Here is a 26,220-nt window from a genome sequence, read left to right on the forward strand (position 1 = left end):
TAAATCTGGTGCTGGGGACGGGCCCTGCCCGAAGTCTCGGGCCCGGCCCGTTCAGCCTCCCTCCCCCTTCTCCTTTCCCCCCCCCCCCCCAATCTCCTTCCTCCCCCCCCCCGCAATCTCCTTCCTCTCCCCCCCCCCCCAATCTCCTTCCCCCCCCCCAATCTCCTTTCTGCCCCCCCCCCCCCTTCCCCTTCACAGCAAGCTACAGAAACATTGGCCCCAAATTTCCACATGATTTGCTCCTGATTTTTAGGAGCAACTGGTGTAGAATGGAGTATCTTAGAAATCGGAATTCTCGTCATTTAGTTTGCTCCAGTTCTAGTCAGTTAGAACAGTTTCACTTTGGAACAACATTTTTTTTTCAAAAGGGGGCGTGTCCAGCCACTTACGCCTGATTTCAAAGTTTCGTCAGTGAAAACTTACTCCAAACTAACTTAGAATGGAGTAAGTGAAGATTTTTGTACGCTCGAAAAAACCTTGTCTACACTTTAGAAAATCAGGCGTAGGGAATGGTGGGGGGGGGGGGGTGTTTAAAGGGAAGTTTACAAACATTAAACACTTCAGTTTTACAAATAAAGAGCCATCATCAATAATTAATGATAAATACATCAATAAATCAACCAATAAATCAATCAAAAAAAATTAATAAGAAATAATTTTTAAAAAAATCAATAAATAAAACATTTTCTACTTACCGACTGCAGCACCGGGAGCCCTCCAACAGCGTGCTGGGATGCCCCCCCCAGTGTGTCTCTGTCAGTGTCTCTATCTCTCTGTCTGTCTGTGTGTCTCTCTGTGTTTCTGACAGCAAGGGGGAGGGATGGGGGAGAAGGGGGAGGGATGGGGGGGGGGAGAAGGGGATAAAGGGGGAGGGATGGGGGGAGGGGGGGAGAAGGGGATAAAGGGGAGATGGGGGGGGGGGGAGGAAGGAGATTGGCGGGGGGGGGGGAAGGAGATTGGGGGGGGAGGGGGGGAGAAGGGGATAAAGGGGAGATGGGGGGGGGGGGGAGAAGGAGATTGGCGGGGGGGGGGGGGGAAGGAGATTGGGGGGGGTGCGGGGGAAGGAGAAGGGGGAGGGAGGCTGAACGGGCCGGGCCCAAGACTTCGGGCAGGGCCTGTCCCCAGCACCAGATTTACAGGTTGGGTCGGGTCGGGGGGAGGGAGGGAGGTCAGGTCGGATCCAGTCTGGAGGCGGAGGGGGGGGGGGGGCGCGGGTGCCGGGTCCGGTCCGGGGGCAGGGGGGGGGAGCGGGTGTCGGGTCCGGTCCGGGGGTGGGGGGAGAGCGGGTGTCGGCTCTGGTCCGGGGGCGGGAAGCGGGAGTCGAGTTGGGTCAGGAGGAAGCAGGAGCTGGTCGTGGGAGGAGCCTTATTCACGCAGTCCCAGTGAGGCCATTCGGCCAGGGCTAGGGGCTGCGTGCTTCGGGCCCCTCCCACACAGTTTCGGGCGCCTGGAGCTACTGCACTTGCGTGCCCACTGTAGCGTGCATGTGCAGAGGTCCCGGCACTGTTTTCAGCGTAGGGACCTGGCTCCGTCCTCTACAGCTCCTGCTGCGCTGCGCCGAGGGCCAGAGGACCTGCAGGGAGGTGGAGAATACGGAGGGTTTTTTTAGGCGCACTTTGTGGCGCGAAAAACGGGCGTCCAGGTCGGGACTGCGCCGTTCTAGGCGTGGCTCGAAACTTGGGCCCATTATTTCCTTACAAGAAGTGGGCCATAGTCCAACACCCACTAAGAACTGGGTTCAGACTGCACCTACTTGATTCATATAGGGCTCTAGCTAGCAGGGAGAGGGGACTGTTGTTTCATCAACACAGGGTGGGTTCTTTCCTAGCTCTTGGGAGATGAAAAGAATATATTAACTTGATGAAGTACTCAGTGCCCTTGATCTATTCATTTTGAAAAATCTTAATTCTTAATTGGCTATTGTGTTTCACTATAGTATAGAACAGGAGATGGGTAATAGTGAGAGTCCTACAGCTTTGCTATAGAATTAAAAACTACAACAGACAGCAAATTATCCTATTAAGGCAATATTGCACTTCTCACATATTTTGAAGTTGACATTATTGTAAATAATTTTTCTATATCGCTCACATTTCCGCAATCATTCTTTTACATCTTTATCCATATCTTTATTGTTTATGAGCCTGCTAAAATCTCTCGCACATCTAAATACCTCAGTGAAGTGGTAATTCTGTTAAATTAGTCACACAGGTTGTTATGTGTGTTATATCATAAACACATTCAAAATTCTGTTCTACAGTTTCACTACAGATAGCTACCAGAACAATTCCCCTTCCAAATACTTTGTTTCTGATCCTGAAATTAAATAAATGTAGACTATGTAGTAGCTTAATATCAGTTAAGCATTCACATCAGCACTATCGCTATGCATCAGTATTCTTGTCCTGCTCCTCGTGAGTAATTGATTTATTGGTGAAATTGATGCTGCAATCAGCAGACTAAATGAGAGAATGTTCAGATCCCAGTCAATTGGCGAATAATGTCAACAACCACTCCTCCTGCCAGCAGGCCCAATGCTGCGAATGCTACAACTTAATTGTTGAGGGTCTCAGCAACGAAGCATTCACACATCAGCACTATCGCTATCCACCACAAGGTTGACATAATACAATAGATTAATTGGGCCTCTGGTTGTTGGATTAGGCTTGGTATGGGATGCACTGTATGCAAAGCATAGCCAAGCAACCTATGTCCTTGGATGCAACTCATGTCTTATCCACTAATCATTGTGATGTTGTTATACAGGTTGGTGGTTTTAAGATGGCAAACATATAAGCCACCAAGTGAAACTTGGGAAAACAATCTATTCCCATCTTTTTCTCACTCAGCTATCCATGTCGACTTTAATAGTCACCATACAGACTGGGGTTACTCTCAATCCAACAAAGACAGTGATCAGTTACAAAGTTGGACATCTGTAAATAACCTTGCCTGGATCCATGACCCTAAACTATGAGGCACCTTCCACTTGGTGAGATGGGGTCAAGACTACTCCCCTGCTGGGCTACATCAACCAGTCACTAACAACCAGCATCATGCACTGTTTTCGATGGCTTTCCACGCAATCAACAACGTCAATCACTTATCCACATCGGCCTATGATTTCCACTTATCAAAAGTACAAAGAAACCCCAATGGAACTTCAGGAAAGCTAATTGAACTTTGTTTGGAGAGACTGTTGACCAAATTGTTACCATCCCACAGCTTAGCATGCCAATTGCCAAGTTTACAAATGCTTTTGTGGCACCATCTACAAAGCTCCAAAACCCACAGCCTCATGTGACTTTCTCCCCCTGTACATGCTGTACCTGGACAAAGACTGTGCTGTCCTATTGAAGCTCTCCGCGGAATCTGGTGACTCTCATAACACAGATCACCTATTTGAATCACTTGATGCTGCTTGGCGACCCTGTTGGGAAGAATCAACTTCATAGATGGACTTTACTTGCTCAAGTCAGATGAGCTGGAGCCTCATCCATTGCTTGGGAGCTGTTCAACGTGCACCAGCACATCTGTGTCACTCAATACCATTGCCTGACACCACTCAATACCATTGCCTGACACCTACTAAAAGTGGCAAGAGCCCACTACAAAAAGGTTTTTGAATAGAAAGTATGTGTTGAACACCGTCACTTTCGTTGAAATGTCCTGAACCAGGACCTTCTTATTCTCAGAACTCAACTCTGTGCTGCACGATATAAAACGTGGTACTGCAGCCGGTTATAACAACATACACCCTTGAAGAACCTTGATCCACAAGCTTGTAATTGGCTCTCGCTTCTCTTCACTCCTGTCGTCCTTAAACTCTCCACTGAAGACCCAAAATAAACTAATCACCAAACGTGCTGACTCTGCTTGGGACCAAATGCCTCCACACTCTGCTGTGGAATATTGTGCACCTGCCTGAGCTTGATCACCGCACACAAAGCTGGTGGATATTCAGCAGCAGACTACTGTGCATTTTGTGTCACGAACATTGCACTCTACTCCCTGCCCATAGGGAACAGTCCTCCGAAACATGGTTCCTCCACATCTTTGTCATTCAGATGCAGTAGCAAAATTGGTGAATTAAAATGATGACAAAATTAAATAAGTTCTGTCCTCCAAGAGCATGACTCTCTTGGAGACACCCACTATGGTCAACCTTTCCCGATTGCCTTACCAATCCACTGATATGAAGAGTGAACAACAGATGCTCTTATAAATCGCCATATCATCTCTGACCCAACAGACCGTCAACTGACCACATCTTATTTGGGTGCTTCTTAACTTCTTTGGAACTGGATAGGGACAGTGTGCCTCAAGGCCTATGGGGCATTCGTGATGACAACAAATGTCCTTGCAGACAAATTCAAGCCATGTCCCATATCATTGAATAATGTCCACCAACCAAACTATCTTGTGACCTATACGCTTTGCATGTTGGTGATGACAATGCTGAAGATGGCTGAAATTTTATGCTGAGATAGTATGTACACATTTTCTACCTAATATAAGGCATTGTTACTGTAAGATTTCACTATAGCTTTCAAAAAGAAAAAAGATTTGCATTTATATAGTTCCTTTCATGACCTCAGGACGTCCAAAGTGTTTTATAGCCAATTAATTAAGTACTTTTGAAGCGTAATCACTGTTGTAATGTAGGTCGGAAGAAAGGCAAAGCCCAGAATGATTGTATGTATGCTGTTTTAACTTGCTCAATTAATACACTAATGTCATTAGAGTTGAAACCTGTTAGATGAAATTCGTAGATTAAAAAAGAATCCCATTCATGGGATCATTCCCATTAATTCAATTATACTGACATTTTCTTTTGATGTGTCCCTTTTATGAAGTAATACCTCATGCCGACTAACTCATCAATTATAAACTATCAAGATGATAGCAGTGCAAAAGGATGACATTATGATCAAAAGCAAAATATGATTTTTATCCAGTGTGTCTCCCAATTGTAACAAGATGAATAAAATTTAGAATTTTACCAAGTGCCATATTTAGATTTTTTTTTTAAAGATTTGTTTTCCTTTATCTACCAGTCCTTGAATCCTTACTGGGGTACAGTTCCCCCCTGGTACTTCGTCCAGGTGACTGATGTTCATGTGTGTGAGTGGACAGTGAGTATCAGCAGGCTACTTGTTCAATGTAGACACCACAGCCACGCCTTCTCCTGTCCTCCCCTCAGTTCCACACACGTGCACTTTCATCAGGGAGGTCGGGTTGCTACATTATAAGGTTCTGACTGTATATAAAATTATGGATTACATTGTAAATTAGTAGTACAGGTAATGTGTATCAAAGGAATTACAAGGCTGGACTTCAACTGAGGCGATCTAATAACACAAAATAAAGGTGGTTGGTTTTCTGAACATTAGCAGAACCTTGAGATTTAATTCGAGCTTTCAACTTTCTCAACTGCAACTGTTCTTGAATATCTTGTACACTATAGCCAAATCTTGTAACTCCTACTGTTAGAATTATTGCTGCTTCTGCCCCTGAGTGCTCTGAGAAGAATGAAACTGCTGCAATCAATGTAGAGGCAACTTTAGTAAAAAGTTATAACAGCCGTCAGTAATGTTTACAGAAAAGATTTTAAAAGGTCACTTATTTCACAGGATGGCAAAATAAGGCTGGCCACCTTTTATTATTTAGGGAAAAATCATATAGTTAGTATTTTGGGTTAGCAAACGGTACAGGATTTTCCAGCTTGGTCAATTATTATCTTGCAGTGTGCAGCACCATCTGACACAGACAGTTAGAGCTCAGACATGGGAGGGAATTTAACAGAATGGATTCTTTGGTGAGAGAGGCAAGTACTCCAAAATCATAGCGTGGGGTGAGCAGATGACCTGTTTCAAGAAACATTTTGTAATATCATTACCCCTGTACAGGAGGATAATGGTGGAAGTGGTCAGGATAATGGTAGGACAGGCAAGCTCTGGGAAGGTGGTAGCAGCAGTGAGGAGGAAAGCAATTGTATAAGACAGGACTGGATGTGAAGGAGTGTGCAAGAAGCTCATACGGTTTGATCCAATTGTTTCTCGATGAATATTGATTTCAGAGGAATTATTGCAAACTGTCTCATAAAAGTTAATGGCTTACCCGATAAGTCTGTACAGTCTATGATATTTTACTAATCTGATCTCACTAGTACTGTTACAAATGAATGACCATGCATATACATCGCTTCTTTTTTGATGCTGAGGATGCCATTCTACTTCTAACAAAATGACCTGAAATTGTTTGGCAGTGTTAGTTGCAGATATTAAAGATCATATTGAAAGCTTACGTAATAGCTGGACGACTAAATAGCCACAATGCAAAAGTTTGAGAGTAACTTGCCGAAACTAGAGTCTTAAACTTAAATAAAACCAATTACATGGGTATGAAGGGTGAGTTGGCTAAGATAGATTGGAAAAATAGATTAAAAGGTATGGCAGTAGATAAGCAGTGGCTAGCATTTAAAGAAATATTTCATAATTCTCAACAAAAATACATTCCACTGAGAAACAAAAACTACACAGGAAAAGTGATCCATCCGTGGCTAACTAAAGAAGTTAAGGATAGCATTAGATTGAAAGAAGAGGCTTATAATGTTGCAAAGAATAGTAGTAAGCCTGAGGATTGGGAGAGTTTCAGAAACCAGCAAAGGATGACCAAAATTGATGATAAATGTAAAAAATAGACGAGGAGAGAAAACTAGCAAGAAATATAAAAACATATTGTAAGAGATTCTACAAATATGTGGCAAAAGTAAACATTGGCCCCTTAGAGGCTGAGGCAGGAGAAATTATTATGGGGAATAAAGAAATGGCAGAAACGTTAAACAAATATTTTGTATCTGTCTTCACAGTAGAAGATGCAAAAGGCATACCTAAAATGGTGGAGAACCAAGGGTCCAATGAGGGTGAGGAACTTAATGTAATTAATATAAGTAGAGAAAAAGTACTAAAGAAACTAATAGGACTAAAAGCAGACAAATTCCCTGGACTTGACAGCCTACATCCTAGGGTTCTAAAAGAGGCATCTGCAGAGATAGTGGGTGCATTGGTTTTGCACGGGCTAGCCCACACTGTGATATGTGTGCGCATTAGGTCTGTGCAATAGAGCAGGTCTCAGTCGTCCTGGTTAACCCTTGCCACTGGATAAAGGCCTAGCTCTATCAAGCCCATGTGATGGCTGATGTGCAACGGTCACCACATGTTAAAAAAATTCATGCATAGGCATCTTCCACCCATTCAATTGGAGTTCAAGACTGGAACATCAGGTCCTTCATTGTAACATCTATGAACTCACGTGGAAGCAAGTCATCCTCGTTTGAGGGACCGCCTATGATGATGATGATTGGTTTTGATCTTTCAAAATTCTCTAGATTCTAGAGCGGTCCCAGGTAGAAAATGTAACACTGCTATTCAAGAAAGGAGGGAGAGAGAAAATGGGGAACTACAGGCCAGTCAGCCTAGCATCAGTCATCGGGAAAGTGCTGGAATCCATTGTTATGGAAGTAGTATCAGGGCACTTAGAAAATCATAGCATGATTAGGCAGAGTCGACATGGTTTTATGAAAGGGAAATCGTGTTTGACACATTTTTGAGGATGAAACTAGCAGGGTAGATAAAGCAAAAACAGTGCAAGTAATATATTTGGATTTTGAAAAGGCCATTCGATAAGGTGCCACATAAAAGGTTATTACACAAGATAAGGGATCATGGGATTGGAGGTAATGTATTAGAATGGATAGAGGATTGGTTAACGGACAGTAAACAGAGAGAAGGGATAAACGGGTCTTTTCAGGTTTGCAGGCTGTAACTAGTGGGGTGCTGCAAGGATCAGTGCTGTGGCCTCAGCTATTTACAATCTATATTAATGACCTAGATGAAGGGACAGAGTGTAATGTATCCAGGTTCGCTGATGATACAAAGCTAGGTGAGACAGTAAGCTGTGAGGAGAACACAAAGCATCTGCAAAGGGACATAGATAGACGAAGTGAATGGACAGTTAGGTGGCAGATGGAGTATAATGCAGGGAAATGTGAGGATATTCACTTTGGTAGGAAGAGTAGAAAAACATATTTTTTAAATGGTGAGAAACTTTTAAATGTTGGTGTTCAAAAAGATTTGGGTGTCCTTGTGCAAGACACACTGAAAGCTAGCATGCAGGTACAGCAAGCAATAAGGAAGGCAAACGGCATGTTGTCTTTTTTTGCAAGGAGTATAGGAGTAAGGAAATCTTGCTACAATTGTACAAAGTCTTGGTGAGACCACACCTGAAGTACAGTGCACAGTTTTGGTCTCCTTATCTAAGGAAGGATATACTTGCCTTGGAAACGGTGCAACAAAGGTTCACGAGACTGATTCCTGGGATGAGAAGGCTGTCTTATGATGAGAGATTGTGTAGCATGAAACTATACTCTCGAGTTTAGAAGAATGAGGAGTGATTTCACTGAAACATACAAGATTCTGAAGGAGATTGACAGGGTTGATGCTGAGAGGTTGTTTCCCCTGGCTGGAGTGTCTAGAACTAGGGGGCACAGTCTTGGGATAGGCCACTTAAGACAGAGATGAGGAGGAATTTCTTCACTCAGAGGAGTTGTGAATCTTTGGAATTCTCTGCCCCAAAGGGCTGAGGATGCTGAGTCTCTGAATATATTCAAGGCTGAGATAGATAGATAGAATCAAGGTGATATGGAGATCGGGCGGGAAAGTGGAGTTGAGGTTGGTGATCAGCCATGATTTGATTGAATAGCGGAGCAGGCTTGAGGGGCCGTATGACCTAATTTGCTCCTATTTGTTATGTTGTGTTGTTTGCACTACACCAGTCAAGTAAATAGCTTGGACCAAAGCTCAAAAAAGGAGTATTAATTTTTAAACTAAATGAATACAGTTGTGATCATTGCAAAAATAATATTCCTGAAATCTATACCTCTATTACTTTTCTGTACTTGACCATAAAAGCAGGAATTCCACATTCTGCAGAAAAACTCTGCATTCTCAGGAGATACTGCCACACATAAACAATGTTAGACGTGTCCAACTTCAGTTATTAAAATTAGCAACTAATGTACATTTTTACAGAAATTGAATTGTAACAAAAGCAGATTAAATTATTAATTCTTGTAAAGTGCAGTGCTTCAGAGGTAGGGAGAAAACTAAACTTGGATATTTTTATTACTGATAAAGTATAGTCAGCAGTATTCAGAAGGATGACACTCCTATCTCACAGATTGACTTCTATTTTTGCAGGTAAATGTTGAAGACACTATTGAAATGTTACCAAAATCAAGACGCGCGCTTACAATCCAGGAGATTGCTGCACTTGCAAGATCATCTTTGCATGGTATGTATGCATTAGTAATAAGCAGGATGCTCATTTGGATAAACACACACTTTGGAATCAGATGATCTAAAATTTGAATTCTCTGAAGTGTGAAAACTCAGACAAATACGATTGGAGATCCTACATCGATAACAATTTGCATTTTTATAGTGCTCCAAGTGTGAAAAATGTTCTCCAAGTGGTTATGATTAGGATGAAAAGGATGCTGTGGATGCACATCATGGGAGAGAAATAGAGGCTAGACAAATGGGAAAACTTGAATGCATTCTCTTTGAGCCCACCCCCTACATCAACCTAACCCACTGGACTCTTGGAATCGAATGCAAATCCAATACCACATCAGGAAATCTTGACAAATTCTCCTGACATCCTTGGTCTAATAGAGATATCTGATATCCCCCCCGCCATCGCCTGCACCCCCCCCCCCCCCCAGATTGTCAAATTAGATATATCCATTGCTTAGCCATGTGATAATTGGGCATAAATCCACCAATAGACTACAATAATATTTGGGTGAATTACCAACCATTAGATTACCATGAAAATCAGGTAGAATAGAAATTTAAAAAAATATTCACGGGTTTTTTGTGACGCAATTGTCAGATTTCACACATGCAAATTTCTGTGTCACACTTTTTAAAAAAAAGAGAAAGTAATCAATTTTTCAATCGTCCGGGAAAGCTTCCAGGTACAGAAATAGCTTTAAACTGACTTCAGGAATCACATGAACATACAAAAAGAGGAATGGGGGAGGGGATCTGGGAGGGATGAACCATTTGTTCCATCAAGTCCACTCCATCCATCATCATATGTGGTCCCTCGAACAAGGATGACTTGCTTCCACACCAAAAGGGATGAGTTCATTGATGTTTCATTGAAGGACCCGATATTCTAGTCTTGAACTCCAGGGGTGTAAGTTGCCTGTGCATGGATTTTTTTAACGTGTGGTGACCTTTGCACATCAGCCACCACACGGGCTTGACAGTGCTAGGCCTTTATCCAGTGGCAAGGGTAAACCAGGATGACTGGAGACCTGCTCTGCTGCACGGACCTAGTGCGCACACATATCGCAGTGTGAGCTGGCCCGTGCTGCCCCTGGGCCCTCTGCTCCTCTGGGCCCCGCACCACCGCCATGATCTCTCGCCGCTCCTCCGCCACAAACATTCGCCGCATCTCCGCCGCGATCTCTTGCTGCTCATCCGCTCCGACCTTCCCGCTCCTCTGCTGTGCCTGGGCCCCGCTGATGTTTCTGCCCATGCTCTAACCGGCGACCAGGGCCATGATGACGTCACCCAGTTGTCCACCTCAAAGTCGTCGCACACTTGGGACGACTCGCGCTGGAAATTGTAGCGGCATGCTCTAGCTCTTTATACTCCCGACCTGCGGTAGTGTCCTCTCGCAGGTTGGAGTGGCCCACGATGCTTCAGGTCCCGTGCTTCAGGTGCCATATAAAAGGTTACTTCCTTCCAACTGCCTGATAGGGTGATGGAGGCAGACTCAAATCACAGCTTTCAAAAGGGAATTGGATAAGTACCGGAAAGAAAAACATTTGCAGGGTTACGGGGAAAGGGCGGGGCTGTGGGATTAGCTGAGGCACTCTTGCAGAGAGCTGGCATAGACTCGACAGGCCTAATGGCCGCCTTCCGTGCTGTAACCATTCTGTGATTCTATGAGAAGCTAGTCTTCAGTAAATTTGATTCACTCCATGTGATGTCAAGAAACAGTTGAGCGCATTGGATACAACAAAGGTTATGAGCCCCACAACATTCCAGCTGTCGTGCTGAAGACTTGTGCTCCAGAACTAGCCGTGCCTCTAGCCAAGCTGTTCCAGTACAGCTACAACACTGGCAATTACCCGACAAAGTGGAAAACCTCCCAGGTATGTGCTGTCCACAAAAAGCAAAACAAATTCAATCTGGCCAATTACCGCTTGCATTCAATAATCATCAGCAGTGTGATGGAAGATGTCGTTGACAGTAGTATTAAGCGGCACTCTCTCTCCAATAACTTGATCACCAATGCTCAGTTTGGGTCCCCCAGGATCACTCGGCTACAGACCTCAATACAGCTTTGGTCCAAACATGGGCAAAAGAGCGGAGTTGTTGAGGTGAGGCGAGAGTGACTGCCCTTGACGTCAAGGCAGCATTTAACCGAGTGTGGCATCAAGGAGCCCTTGTAAAAGTGAAGTCAATGGGAATCGGGGAAAACTCTCCACTAGCTTGAGTCATACCTAGCACAAAGGAAGATAGTTGTGGCTGTCAGAGGCCAATCATCTCAGCCCTAAGACATGCTACAGGAGTTACTTAGGGCAGTGTCCTAGGCCCAACCATCTTCAGGTCATTGAGGTGAAGGTACTTCCACAGTAATGCTAGGAAGGGTGCTCCAGGACTCCGACCCAGCGACGATAAAGGAAAGGCAATATACTTCCAAGTTTTTATTTTACAACAATTCTTACTGTTGTTTTAGAGACTGGATTCAGCAATTTTGTCCATTTTTGCATGAAAAACAAAAAACATGGATCTTGCTGCTAATGTGAATTGGCAAAGACAATGGTTTAAAGTAAATCCTCAACCAAATGGACTTTTAAAAATTCTGACAGTTAATGGATCCTTATTAAAATACACCAGCAACACAACTGAAAATGTACATTCAGTATTTATAATTTTTGTATATTAGAATTTTAAAAGTCTGCCGAGAGTGTTAGGGCTTTACTTTAAAACAAAAACCTTACCTGTATCCATGCTCTCACCTCTATCCCCTTTGACTGCTGGTACGCCTCTTTCTCCTGGTTCTTTGTGGCTTTGCTTCATCCGATGAACCACGTCAGCTTGATCTCCATGGGGAAGTGCTTGATCATCAGCGGTGAAATAATTTAACACGTGCACCTCATCGACTGCATCCAAATGCAATGCAACTATGCAACTATTTACCCACCCATTAACAAGACTTTAAAAAAAGTATTAAACCAGAGAAAGAATCTTCTCATTTCTGGCTAGTTTTTTTATGACCTCTATTGGCCGTAGGATCTGCCAAATAGCAATTATCTTCTAATTGACCTCAGGAATGCAGAGATAAAATCAGATTACACACCATTTACACACAACTCTGCTTTAGCAGCAAAATACTACACGGCGTCCATCAAAAAATATGAACTAAAATTGCTTTGTATGTTTGGTCTGGCTATTACTATTTCTCTATCCTGGTCTGTAAATAAAATCTAACTGCCGAAGAATTTTGATTTTTTTTGTCGTTTACCTGAGGGCTAGATTCTGTAGCAGTGTTCTGTTCGAATTTTTATATGATGTTACAACCTGTTCCTTTCATTTTAACATTGATATCGTTTTTTATTTTGGTTTTCCTGACATCAAAGGCACAGTCTACATTTCTCGATTGCCTTCTGTCCATGGTGAAGCCAAGACTGGGAGAGCTCAGCTGGCTCTTTGGCTTCCCCTCTTGTTTACAGGTCGCATCTGTTGTATCGTCATCCTGTACCCTGATTTGGAAACTGATCACACTTGCTTATTGTGATGCTTGATAACTCCTCTGTACACATGACATTGTTCACACAATGACACATGGTAGCACAGTGTATACATTATTGTTAACATTTACTTTTTTTTTTAAACACAAATTTATTGAAAAGGAAATAAACTGGAATAAGGAAATAAGAGAGATAAATTATTAAAATTAACTGGTTAGTTTGGGGTCTGTGCTGATAAGCTGTACCATTCTTGCACACATTGGCCCCAAACCTAATTTAGGATTGCATACACCTTTTCGATTCACTTGGATTTACTTCACCCTGATTACCTAGGTGTAACTGCCTTACTGATGCAGTTTTAACAGTGACATTGATTGTTTTGTGGGCTTATTCAAAATAATCCCTTTTTCCACATGTCCCTTCGTCTAAACCAATTTATTTTTTTTGTTCAGGTTTTTCCCAGGTGGTAAAAGACCATGTAACTAAACCTACAGCCATGGCTCAGGGCCGAGTTGCTCACCTCATAGAGTGGAAAGGCTGGTGTAAGCCTATGGAGTCTCCAATGACTCTTGAGATTGATTTCAATTCCTACTCAGACTTAAGCGAAGGAGAACAGGAAGCAAGATTTGCAGCAGGTAGATCAACTTTTAAACCCAACCATTAAATATACGTATCATTTGATGGACTACCAGTCCCATATAAACATGTTGACAAAACCTGCTTGATCCTTTGTGATGAAAGCGATGTATATTTTGTGACTTGTCATGTGTTTGATGAGTATTATGAATGATAATTGTGCTGTCGGCTCGTGTGGAATACTGATTCTAAGAACTTGTAGAAAAATAAATAAGGAGATGAAATGACATGTATGGTGTGAGAATTTTATAAGTAATGGGAAGAGCTAGAATAATTTAGCTGGATTATTAGAATTGGTCCATTCATTTTTAATACCATTTTAGAAATCTCCTTTTAAGTGCAGTAATGGATCTTAATTTTATGTCCTCCTTCTAAATATTTCCATTTTCTGAAGATTACACTCCTTTTAAATGGTATTTTCTCCCCTTTTCGTTCCTTTGGTCTCCCCATGCCATACACCATCTGGGCCAATGTGATTTGTTACTTTTATTCAGGCCATTTCAGTACTTTTTGCAGGGGCGGAAACCCGATTGGAGGGATTCAAACATGGAGTTGCAAGAATGATGGGCAGCGATTTCGAAGCGATACTTCAAGTACTTTGAAGTGGAGAGGGAGATTGGAAATGGAATGACAGTTTGCAAAAGAGGGGTCAAGGGTGTTTTTTTTGTGTGTGGAGCGGGTGATGACGCACTTTTGAAAGGGAATGCAACACTACCTGAGGAGAGGGAACCATTTAAAATGTCGGCCAGCATGGGGGCCAGAAAGATAAGTTTGGTGGTCAGTAGTTCAGTGGAAATGCATTTAAGTTAGTAGGAGATGGGTCTCATATACAAGGTGAGGTTGGCGAGGGCATGAGGGTAGATAGGAGAGAAACTAGAGAATAGTGTAGGTTTGGGCTAGGGCAGAGGAGAGCCTGGGGAGGTTTGGTTTGGTGGGCAGCAGGAAGTGGGATACAAATATCAGAGGCAACTGAATGGATGGTCTCAATCTTGGTGACAGAAGCCAATGAGCACTTTGCACTTGTTGTGAGTGAGGGTGGAGAGAGCAGAGGAAAAGGGCTTAAGAAGATGGTTGATAGTGAAGAAAAGAAGCCAGGATTTTTATTCGTTCATGGGATGTAAATGGCGGCCGGCCGCTTGCGGGGTGCAAGTTCAAGGAGAGGTGTGGGCCATTACAAAAATAAATTCCGACGGTTTTGACGAGCGCCCCATTGATGCTATGAACGCGGGGTCTGTGCCACGATCAGTCAGCCCGGCACTCTGCTTGAGTGCCCGGCTGTTGGCAAGGCGGTCCAGATAGGACCATTTTTATAGTGCAGAGTTTGGACCTTGGGGCCTTTCCTTTAATTAAGGGAGGAGCCCCTCCTACGTGGCCCAGTGCGTAGCATTGCACCCCGCTCCTGACGCGTCAGCCTCAGAAAGGAAGTGGAGTGCGTAATTTTGTGCTCCACTTCCTTTTGGGGACGGTAACCCAAAGTTAGCGAGCAGGGCGGGACTTCCGCGCCTGGTGCAAAATGTCCCGCCTCTCAGATGTTACTGCCCCCAAATGAGGCGCAACGGAATTTCCTCCTGCCTCCCAAGTGTTGCTGCCAATTCAGAAATCAAGTTTGTTGGAAAGACTTGTGTTCAACCATTAGTAAACAGTGAAGATAAAGGATAGTGCCTCGTAACTGTTCAGAGGAATGTCTAAACGGCAATTATTTTTCTTTAGTGACTGAATATCGTAAATAATGCCTGTAGCTTTATGAACATATTGCAATGAAAATAAATGATACACTTTATATTCGACCATATTTCTGGATTTTATCAAAGACCTTTTAGTGTGAAGCCCCTTAAAACTCACTTTTTCCTTCCCTTGATGTGTTCTAGCCAGATCTGGTGATTGATTGCTAAACCACTTATGCACCCTTCAGCATTGAGGGGGGAAAATGACCAGAATAGGAGAGAGTAAGGGTTTTACTGGGGACAAGGGCATCAATTGTGGAGGTGAGGTGGACCTCTGTTAGATCTCCCAGTCTTTTTTTGCTCCAGTGGGAATAGTCTGTATCTGAAGTCTCATCATCACAGTACTTCTTGCTTTTCTTCTTAAATATTCATCTGGTATAATAAATTTTTAATTACCTGCTTAATGGGTTTAAAAATAAAGATCTGTATGCACTTTCTATTTTTTAAACCTATAAATGCATCAAATAATTCAGAACCGATGCAGAATGTTTGTGCTTTGCAGGATCTAAAATAGTTGAGTCATGTTTGCCAGACTTAGTGCCGTTTTCTGGAATACCTCTCAGTGCCATTGATGATATCCTCCCTGCCAATCATTTTTATGCTACTTTATTGCCGTACAGAAAATGGTAGCGTACAGACTACTTTGTGTATTACACTAGCTCAAAATTCGGATATGGATTTAATAAAGTGTAAATCTGTTATGTATTTAAAACCATCAATTTAGTCAGCTATAAGAGCTGGATCCATTAAGTTTAGTTATGCTACAAATGCTAAATAGTTATCTGCTGCAACTACTGAATTATAAATCACACTTGATGTAGACCTTAATCTAGGGCAGATGAGTGATCCTATTGAAGTTTAATGATTTTCGCGTACATGCCAACCTACCAAACTCATAAGCTGACTAACAGCTTTAAAAAAAATGTTGACACAGCCCCAAACAAAATGATAACTAACAAGAAAAAAAATGTATTCCTGGAATTCACACATTATTTCTGCGTCAAATTGAATACAGTCTGAGGGCTAGAAATTCTCCAGGTTTGCACCCGTTTTACCGCCATTTTTGAGCGGTAAAAGTGTGTTTTTCGGCAGTAAAAAATTTATCGCCATTTTGCAAGTTTCGCCAGTGGTTTAGCACCAGATAAAAATGATTGCCTGCCTTTTTTGCCATTTTTATGACATCAATCGTGGTGCAACGCTCCGCCTATCACTGTTTCTGCAAAATTCGCCGATATCACCATTTTTATTGCTGGCAAAGAAACCCGACCGAAAAAATCAGGTTGGACTCACGGTGCTAACGGTGCCATCTTGAAAAACGGAGCAAGAGTTCAGTGCAGAAAAGGATTTGGATGGAAGGCTGCGTTTTACAGATTGAGCTTTTTGTGAATTTATACTTTGTTTCTAAGGACATTTACAAGAATGGGGCCTATGCTATCTCTGCCATTATTGCTGGCTGCTTATTCAAGAAGGCTTATTCAACAGCATTATGAGCGTAATCAAAAAGCTCGCAGACGTATGAGGAGGCGGCCTTCCCCCCAACGAATTTACAGGGAAAAGCGCTCATACTTGCACCCGTCTGAGGCACAGTGCATTAGAAGGTTGCGCTTTCGAAAAGAGGTGGTCACAGATATGCCAGCAGAAAAAGGCAGACCTACAGCCTACCAGCGGGAACAGAACTGCACTGCCTGTCGAGGTAGAGGTGACTGTGGCACTTGCCTTCTATGCCTCCAGCTCCTTTCAGGCTTCAGCAGGGGACATATGCTGCATCTCCCAACATGCTACACATCGCTGCATTTGCTAGGTGACTAGTGCACTGTATGTACGCAGGATGGACTTCATAAAGTTCGTTATGACCAGGGAGGCACAGAATGAGAGGGCTATAGGTTTTGCATGAATTGCTGGCTTCCCCAAGGTACAGGCTGCCATTGACTGTATGCACATCGCCCTGCGAGCACCTTTAGAAAATCCAGAGGTTTACTGAAACCGAAAGGGATTCCACCCACTGAACATACAGATGGTGTGCGACCATAATACTCAGCGCATCATGGTAGTAAATGCACAATTTCCAGGGAGCATCCACGATGCTTTCATCTTGCATGAGAGCAGTGCCTCACAGCTGTTTGAGCGACAGCCACAAGGCCAGTGCTGGATGCTGGGGAGCAAAGGTTACGGCCTCGCCACCTGGCTCATGACCTCTCTCCGCAACCCTCAGACAGAAGCCGAGCATCGCTACAATAACGACCATAAAGCCATACGCAATATCGTCAAAAAGACAATTGGAGTGCTCAAGCAGCGCATCTGATGCCGGGACCACTCTGGAGACTCCCTGCAGTACTCCCCACAGCACGTCTCTGAGTTCACTGTGGTGTTCTGCATTCTGTACAACTTAGCCATCATGAGGGGACAGGATTTGCCAAAGGGGATTGCAGGACCACCTCAGGAGAGAGGGGGCGAGGATGAGGAGCCTATTGATGAACCCATGCCACTACCACCCCAACCACGACAGAGGAAGCCTCGTGGAACTTTTGCCACTGCAAAAGCCTTGCGTCAGCAGCTGATAATTCAACGCTTTGCACGAAGGCTGAACGGCACGTTTGATCGTTGACTGCCCATTCTATCCCAACACATTAACTATTTCCCCCTGTTATTCTGCAAACGAGACACTACACAAGATTGGTTAAGGTGAAAAAAACAATTTAAATTTATTAAACATTTTTACATTAATGAAACTTTGTAAACTTTAATTTAGTAACGTCAATAAAATGTTCAATTATAAAATGTTTGTAAACTTTACTTAAATAACATCAGCAAAAAAACAACCCCTGCAGCCACCTTTACCCTCCCCCACCCCCCTCCTAACTTGACCCCCCCCCCCTTTTACCAATGCACCGGGGGGGGGGGAGAAGTAGGAGACGCCATTGGACCCCCTGGAGAAGCTGGGGTTGTGGAAGGCCTGACTTCTGAGTGTTGAGCCTGTTGCTCAGCCTCACCATCGTGCTGTCACTCTGGGTGGCATGACTCTGGGGACTGGAGTGCCGTGAGTTGAGACCGTCAATTGCTGCTGGGCATTCACAGCCTCGGTGTTCTCCTTTGTGTCCGCAGATCGTGCTGCAATGTTTGCGGAGACCCCACCCAGGACCTCGAGGAGCTGTCGGCTGAGCTTGATGCTCTCCCCAGACAGTCCCACCAAATCCAGGTGCACATCTGCCTGCCTTTCACCAGACCGGCTTTGCTGACTCAGCCTCCACAGAGACGGCATACGGGATTCTACCCTAGGGGTTTGTTACTGCAACCCACTTGGACCCGAGGCCTCGGATGCTGGATAACCACGGAATGCGGTGTCCTCATCCGACGAACTGGTGACTGCAGCTGAATCCTTAGGTGCCTGCGTGGGCTCTCCTACACCATCAAATTCTGCCATAGCATCCGGTGAGGTGGGGGCTTCCACTCCTGGATGTGAGGTCTCGGAATCCACATCTGCCAAATAGAAAACAACAGGTGACTGGTTAGCAGCAGGAGAGGGGGCAGGGTGACATGAGTAGAGTCTCATAGCGCAGGCTCATTTGAAGGACCACCACTACTGCATTACATGTCGACGACAGACAGTATATCGCATTACCCGAACCCTGGCCCACAGACAATGCATAACATTGACCCAACCCAGACCGTGGATTTTGCAGGACTTACCCTCACTGTCAAACAAGGGCTCAGCGCCCCCACGGGTAGCTAATTGCTGCGAGGCACCCATCAGACCTGCCACACGACTCTCAAGCTGGCTGAGTGGGAATACTTTGGCCGAACCGCCGCCTGTGCACCGCTACTCCTGGCAGTTGTGCGACAACCTTTCCTGCAAAGATGACAATACAAATGGTTACCAGAGTGCGTTCTGCTCTTGTGGCACACACAGATAGTCATCAAAGCACTTATACCATACTGTGTACATTTAATACAGCCCTGTGATTAATGGCCCTGGTAGTTGCACATGAGGAAGCCATCGAAGTGCAGAAACATCTTTAAGATGTCAAAAAGCAGTCTTTAGACCATTCATGGCAAATAAGTTGCACCACTAAGCCTACCAATACCAACCTGTATTACATTTACAATTTAAGTAATTGAAATGCATCAATAAAAATATTACTTACTCTGACGACCCTGCAATAGTCATTCACCTTTTCCGACACTGGATGTGGTCCCTCCTGATACAGTCGACTGAGGAAACCTCCTCATCCACACTTTTTCACGATTTACACTGGCTGGGGGGAGTTTTGCACGACCCTTCTTTGAAATCTCCCCCCATTTGCTTTCTTCAGCAGTAATGAGGGCCTCATTTGCATCAGGAGTGAATTTCCTGGTCCTCTTCCTATTGAAATCACTCTGCATTTTTAATTTCTCCTCAACTCTGCTGTCTTCCTTCCTGCTGTTTAAAACAACTCTCAAAAATGGCAGCTTCAGCCCTGGCTGTACTGCACATGCCCTGACATGTGACCAGGATCGCGGGGAAAAAATGGCTGAAAAAAATCAGCGGAAAAAATATTGCCACATGGTCCGTTTTTTTTAACTTCGGTAGTTTCGATTTGGGTGCACAAATGTAGTTGTGCAACATTGCTTTTCACCGCCATTTACCATTTGGTGAATTTTGCGAGCTTATTTTATAGTGGTATTCCAGCGATTTTTTTAAAAAACAACAATAACCGCGATTAGCGCCAAAACAACGGTGATAGCGCTAATTGGCAAATTTCTAGCCCAGATCTATATTCTACAAATAAGGCTATGTAAACGTGTTTGACTGCTTCACACAAACGGATTGCAATTGGGAATAGAGATGCTTGCCTTATCACACTACTGTGATGTTTCCATCCATAACACATACTGCAGACTTTGAATTGACAAAATACATCTTAATGAGTGCGCTTGGAGCTTTTGTAGCCAAATTACAAATGATCACATTGCCACTTAGATACCAACAGAAATATGACTATTTCAATAGGTCCCCTCTACATACAGGTGTTATAATAATATTGAGGAGTAAGTTGGAGTTCAAATGATGAATATTGCACCGTTTTCCAGATCGTCTGAACTCTTTGATTCGGTAGCACATACAAGTATTTTTGGTTTTATACTGATTTACTAATCTCTGCTTACATACTGATTTAAAATAAAGTATTTGTATTTCAGGTGTGGCAGAGCAATTTGAAATTGCAGAGGCTAAGCTCAAAGCATGGTCATCTGTTGATGGTGATGACTCAAATGATGACTCGTATGATGAAGATTTTGTACCAACTAGTGACAGCACACAACCAGCTGGTAATGGTGATCCCTTCTAAAAACTTTTGTTCTGATATCATTGTAGTATTTATCACTATTCTGCACATACAAAAGTTGTGATGGTGCTGCTATAGAAGTAATTGTATTTTTCCTGTGTTTACTTGGTTCTCCTTATGTATATTCTCTTGTATGCATTCAAGTGTGAATACAGCAGAAAAAGTATTGGAACAATTGTATTTTTAGATTTCAAACGAAGTTTATAAGTAACAGCGTCTATACCTTATGACTAACTTTTTTTGTTCCCTCTGTTTTGCTCCGGCTTTTTCCACCATATCATTTCAGTTCTCAAACTCTTCCAGGAACATTCACTGTTGCTGCTATTTTAGTAACTTCACTAATCATCACTAACTCATTTTTTTTAATCTTCCTCCAATTCTCTCTCCCCCACCCGCCACCCCAGCCCTATCCTATCCCACTGGGCTATGATTCTATGGCTGGTTTTGAATCTTTTATATCTTACACAAGTAGCTGTTATTTATATAGTGATCCTCAACAATGATTGTAGGTAGACTGGAAGATTTCAAGCCAGGGTCATTCTTGTCCTTATCTGATGTTCAGACACAACCACTTCTAGTAGAAGGTCACTTTCTAATATCAGGAGCCGGACCACGACGAGTTTTCCACACTTTAACCTGGGGACTTGTGGCCAGATGTATCATCAGTACCACATCAAGGCTAGATTTCCCACCCTCCCTCTGCTGATTTTTCAGCATAACTGGAGTGGCAAATGATTTGAAGATCTGATGTGTTGCCTCACTGTCATTTTTAAGTCGGTCTGATTTCCCATCAAAAGTGATTAGGGAATTGTATGTAAATGAGGGAAACATATCATTTTAAATTACTCCAACACTGCCCATAGCAATGCTGGATGTCCAAAACCGATAGATGTCCTTGACATCCACCATTGCTATGGGCCTTGTAACATAAGAACATAAGAAATAGAAACAGGAGTCGGCCATATGGCCCCTCGAGCCTGCTCTGCCATTCAATAAGATCATGGCTGATCTGATCATGGACTCAGCTCCACTTCCCTGCCCGCTCCCCATAATCCCTTATCCCCTTATCGTTTAATAAACTGTCTATTTCAGTCTGAAATTTATTCAATGTCCCAGCTTCTACAGCTCTCTGAGGCAGCGAATTCCACAGATTTACAACCCTCAGAGAAGAAATTTCTCCTCATCTCTGTTTTAAATGGGCGACCCCTTATTCTAAGATCATGCCCTCTAGTTCTAGTCTCCCCCATCAGTGGAAACATCCTCTCTGCATCCACCTTGTCAAGCCGCCTCATAATCTTAATACATTTCGATTAAGATCACCTCTCATTCTTCTGAATTCCAATGAGTAGAGGCCCAACCTACTCAACCTTTCCTCATAAGTCAACCCACTCATCTCCAGAATCAACCTAGTGAACCTTCTCTGAACTGTCTCCAAAGCAAGTATATCCTTTCGTAAATATGGAAACCAAAACTGCACGCAGTATTCCAGGTCTGGCCTCACCAATACCTTATATAGCTGTAGCAAGACTTCCCTGCTTTTATACTCCATCCCCTTTGCAATAAAGGCCAAGATGCCATTGGCCTTCCTGATCACTTGCTGTTCCTGCATACTATCCGTTTGTGTTTCATGCACAAGTACCTCCAGGTCCCGCTGTACTGTGGCACTTTGCAATCTTTCTCCATTTAAATAATAACTTGCTCTTTGACTTTTTCTTCCAAAGTGCATGACCTCACACAACATTATACTCCATCTGCCAAATTTTTGCCCACTCACTCAGCCTGTCTATGTCCTTTTGCAGATTTGTTGTGTCCTCCTCACATATTGCTTTTTCTCCCATCTTTGTATCCTCAGCAAACTTGGCTACGTTATTCAGTCCCTTCTTCCAAGTCGTTAATATAGATTGTAAATAGTTGGGGTCCCAGCACTGATCCCTGCGGCACTCCACTAGTTACTAGTTACCAACCAGAGAATGAACCATTTATCCCGACTCTCTCTTCTCTGTTAGTTAGCCAATCCTCTATCCATGCTAATATATTACCCCCAAACCCATGAACATTTATTTAAATGTCTCTGTTACAATTTGCCATAGTTACCTTCTTTGGTTCAATGGTGTCAGTTGCTCCTATAAATGGTCTGAATGCATTACTTTTATGAGAGCAGCAGTTATGATCAAACTCACTTAATTCAATCAGTACAGTTTATCTTTGTGTAACAATACAAATTAAATAACATGCTTCCTCACATCAGTGGGTCATCTGACTTGACTTATGCACTATGACTTCTAACTGTTTTCCAGCATTTCTAACCTTTTTGGTCTCTGTGAAAGCCCTTGGAGCTTTCTCTTTAACAATCTAACTGCCTGTGCTTTTAGCCCTGAATTTCTGCAGTAGTTTCCCTCTTTGCATCATTTCTCCAGCAGTTCTGCTAATCTCCTACCAAAGTAATGGTGAGAGATTGGGACACTCCCCTGGAAATTCAGGACCCTGGTCTTCCTATGTTTTATCTTCCTCTGTTCATAGTCAGAAAGAAATCGAAGGCTTTTCAAAAAATGTGTACAAGATGTTTTGTGATTGCCGAGACAGGCTAATGAATTGCTTATTACTTTTAGGGCTAGATTTTCAGCTCAGTTGCGCCCCATTTAGCGCCATGGCGGGGCGCAATAATGATTTTTGGCGGGCGTGAAACAAGGCGCACAAGATTTTGTGCCCGGGCGGAATTTTCTCCAATGGTTTTGCGGCGGTGCTAAAACTTAGCGCCCCACCGCTGTTTTTGACCATTTGGATGACGTAAATCATCATGCATCGCTGCGTTAGCGCCCAGGCGGAACATTCGAGCATTTTGCCCAATTTAGTGTCCGCTTGAGTACCCGTCCAGAAAAACCAGTCCCAAGAATGTCACCTCATCCTCCGAGGAGCTGAGTGCCGATGGTAAAACAGGGGTGGATTGAATCTGTGCCAGAGTCGGCTCATCTGTATCCTCCTCTTCTTCCTCCTCCTCCACATGATGGCTTGACGTGGAGTGTTCCCTTGAGGGATGCTGCACCTGTGTCTGGTCATCTGGAAGTAGAAAGCAACAGAAGAGTGGTTAGCAGCAGGGGAGGGGGCAGGGTGACGTGAGGAAAGTCGCATAGCACGGGTTCATTTGAATGACTGCTGCTATCCATTATATCTAGTCCAGAGACACTGCATGACATTGGCCCAACCCTAGTCCAGAGACACTGCATGACTTTGCCCCAAGCTCAGGGTAGGGAGTGTACAGGAATTACTCTCAGTTTTCGACCAGGCATCAGTGCCCCTAGTGGCACTTGCCCGACCTGAGATGCCGATGAGGCCTGGCACGCTCTCCTCGATGTCGGTGAGTGGCAAAATCTGAGGTTGTTCGCGGTGATTGTGTGACTTCTTTGCCTGCAAAGATGAAAATAGGAATGGTTACAAGAGGGTCCATCTGGCACGCTGTCTCGAATCGTCGTCCTCCATCATCAAAATCCAAATGTAAAATAGCTGATTCAGCCCCAGTTGTACTGCGCATATGCACAGACCATGCCCTGCATTAGCGTTTGCGACAGGAGACCTGACCAAAAGCATGGGAAGGAAAAAACAATTTGCGCATGTGCAGAACGGCCGTCTGCGGAAAAATTATAAACATGTTTATTAACATCTTAGCTACCTGTCATCTCGGAGGCCGTTTTTTGTTTTAACTTGCATGTGCTTTATACTACATTTAAAGGCAACTTTTTTTCCCCCCGAAAATCTCTGTTTAAAAAAAATGGTTAAAGGATTCTGAAATGTGACAACCCTTAATGCTATGCAATCAATCGCTGAGTGATTGATTGCATAAACGTAGCTGCCTAATTCAAAATGTTTTTGAAATGTTCAGTTCCCCAGAAGCAGCACTGCGGCTAGCAGCAATGTTATGCAATGCTAACACATCCGAGACCTATCACAGGTACACTCCATCCCCACTCCAGGCGGACTTTCTGGAGCCTCCAAAAAATACTTAAATGATCTCCAGAATCGTCCAGGATTTGTGGTTGGTAGAAGTCCTGCTGTTTCAAGTTATGCTCCACAATAGTGAAGTATTTGGCCCCAAGTGTCCAAATTAGCATGATAAAGGAGCTTGGCACACACGTGCATGAAATGCATTTCAAGAAAACTCTCCCCTCACTGTGGGGTATCTCGGGTAGCAGTGACAGCAATTTGACTATTAGAAAGTCTTGCCTTTGTATGGCACACAAAAAGGAATAGAAGTATCCATTATTAATCCTATAATCAGGGTGACCATAGTATGTCCTTGTATTACAGGATCTATCACTCCCAAAATTGTTTACATAACTAAGTAGTTTTTGTAGCTATTATAATATTTGGTATTGTATTTTGGTCTCCTAGAAGTGCAAATATTTGATCAAAAGAGCAGTTCAGAGCTTCCCTTCACACTGCTGTGACTACGGCTTTAATCCCAAGGTTGACTAAAAACCTCATCTGCCAGACTTGTATGAGATGAATTTCATCAGTCTTTAGCCCTTAGTCCATGTAGTTCATGTGGAATGTATCCTGGGATATCTCGTGAAGCCAAAACAATCTGTAATTTTATCTTTACACCTCAGAGGTTTACCCTCTAACAATAAAACCCAGCTGGGTGGTAGGCAGTGAGGCTCTGTGGGGTGAGCAGCTTTGATGGGGAAAGATACAAATCCACCTCAATAATACATCAGTTGTTCTAGAAGCTGCTTGAAAGAAATGCATTTTGTATCCTATTCAGATTTTATCATTAGAACACATTATCAAATGCTCTACATGGACCTCTTTCTGTTGTGAAGGACTTCTGGCCAGCAAAACTGTGCTAATAATAAGACTATAACTGTACCACTATTTATGAGATGCAATTATCTTATTGTTTCAGATGCAGCAGGGCAGTATCCTCAAGTGAATTACTCGCGAGACATGCTGCATAACCATTTGTGCCAACTTACAATGAGACAGGCATCACCTGAGCAAGAGAGTGATTCCTCCCAAACTGTCTCCCCAGAGACCCTTTGTTCAAGTCTGTGCAGTCTGGATGACCACCCTTTGCTTAAGATGGAGCTAGGGTCCCCCACCGACTTAGCTGCAAAACTGTTTGGTCAGATCAGTGCAATGACTGGTCATGGGGACGTGATCTCTCCGATGCAGCCGAACAGAAACACTGAATGTGCCTTTAGGAACCTTATCTGTGAGGACTCCTCTTACTCTGTGTCTTACGCTGAATCTTGTTTTACTCCGGAAGAAGATGATCTGTCATGCCAAGACTACAAAACCATTTCTAAGGAGGATGGCGAGTATGAAGGACATAGAAAAGTATCAGACGTTGCTTCCTCAGGTGTAGTATCTCTGGATGAGGATGATGCTGAAGATCAATGAATCCTTGTGACCCTGGCATGCATTTCTCCCTTTGATACTGGCCTTGAGGCGTCCAAACAATCTGCCTGTATTTTGTAAAAGACTAAAAAAAAAAGTAACCTTCGCACAAATAATTGCCTGAGGTTTGATGCAAAGGTCCAAGCACTTCATAGGTTTGCATGCTACGAAGTGCCGAAATGAACTGTTTGCTGAAATGTTCTTAGCACGGTATGTAGCTCAAGCTTTGAGAATCTTTCGTACTGATCTTTAAATTACATGCTATGTTATTTTTCATGCTGGAAAGCACTCTCCAGTCACAATGGCATGG

General features: G+C 43.5%; 1 protein-coding gene across 1 annotated transcript in view; it reads left to right on the forward strand.

Annotated features, from left to right (window-relative positions):
* The window catches only part of fam131ab (family with sequence similarity 131 member Ab), an 82,556-nt gene extending 56,643 nt beyond the window's left edge, over positions 1 to 25,913 (forward strand). Inside the window, exons 3-6 of the mRNA XM_070882279.1 lie at positions 9,261 to 9,354; positions 13,288 to 13,470; positions 20,371 to 20,499; positions 25,417 to 25,913. Of these exons, the coding sequence (XP_070738380.1) occupies positions 9,261 to 9,354; positions 13,288 to 13,470; positions 20,371 to 20,499; positions 25,417 to 25,913 (903 nt within the window). The remainder of the gene's footprint in view (positions 1 to 9,260; positions 9,355 to 13,287; positions 13,471 to 20,370; positions 20,500 to 25,416) is intronic.
* The last annotated feature ends 307 nt before the right edge of the window (positions 25,914 to 26,220 follow it).

Source organism: Pristiophorus japonicus, chromosome 6, assembly GCF_044704955.1.
Source record: "Pristiophorus japonicus isolate sPriJap1 chromosome 6, sPriJap1.hap1, whole genome shotgun sequence".
Taxonomy (NCBI): domain Eukaryota; kingdom Metazoa; phylum Chordata; class Chondrichthyes; family Pristiophoridae; genus Pristiophorus; species Pristiophorus japonicus.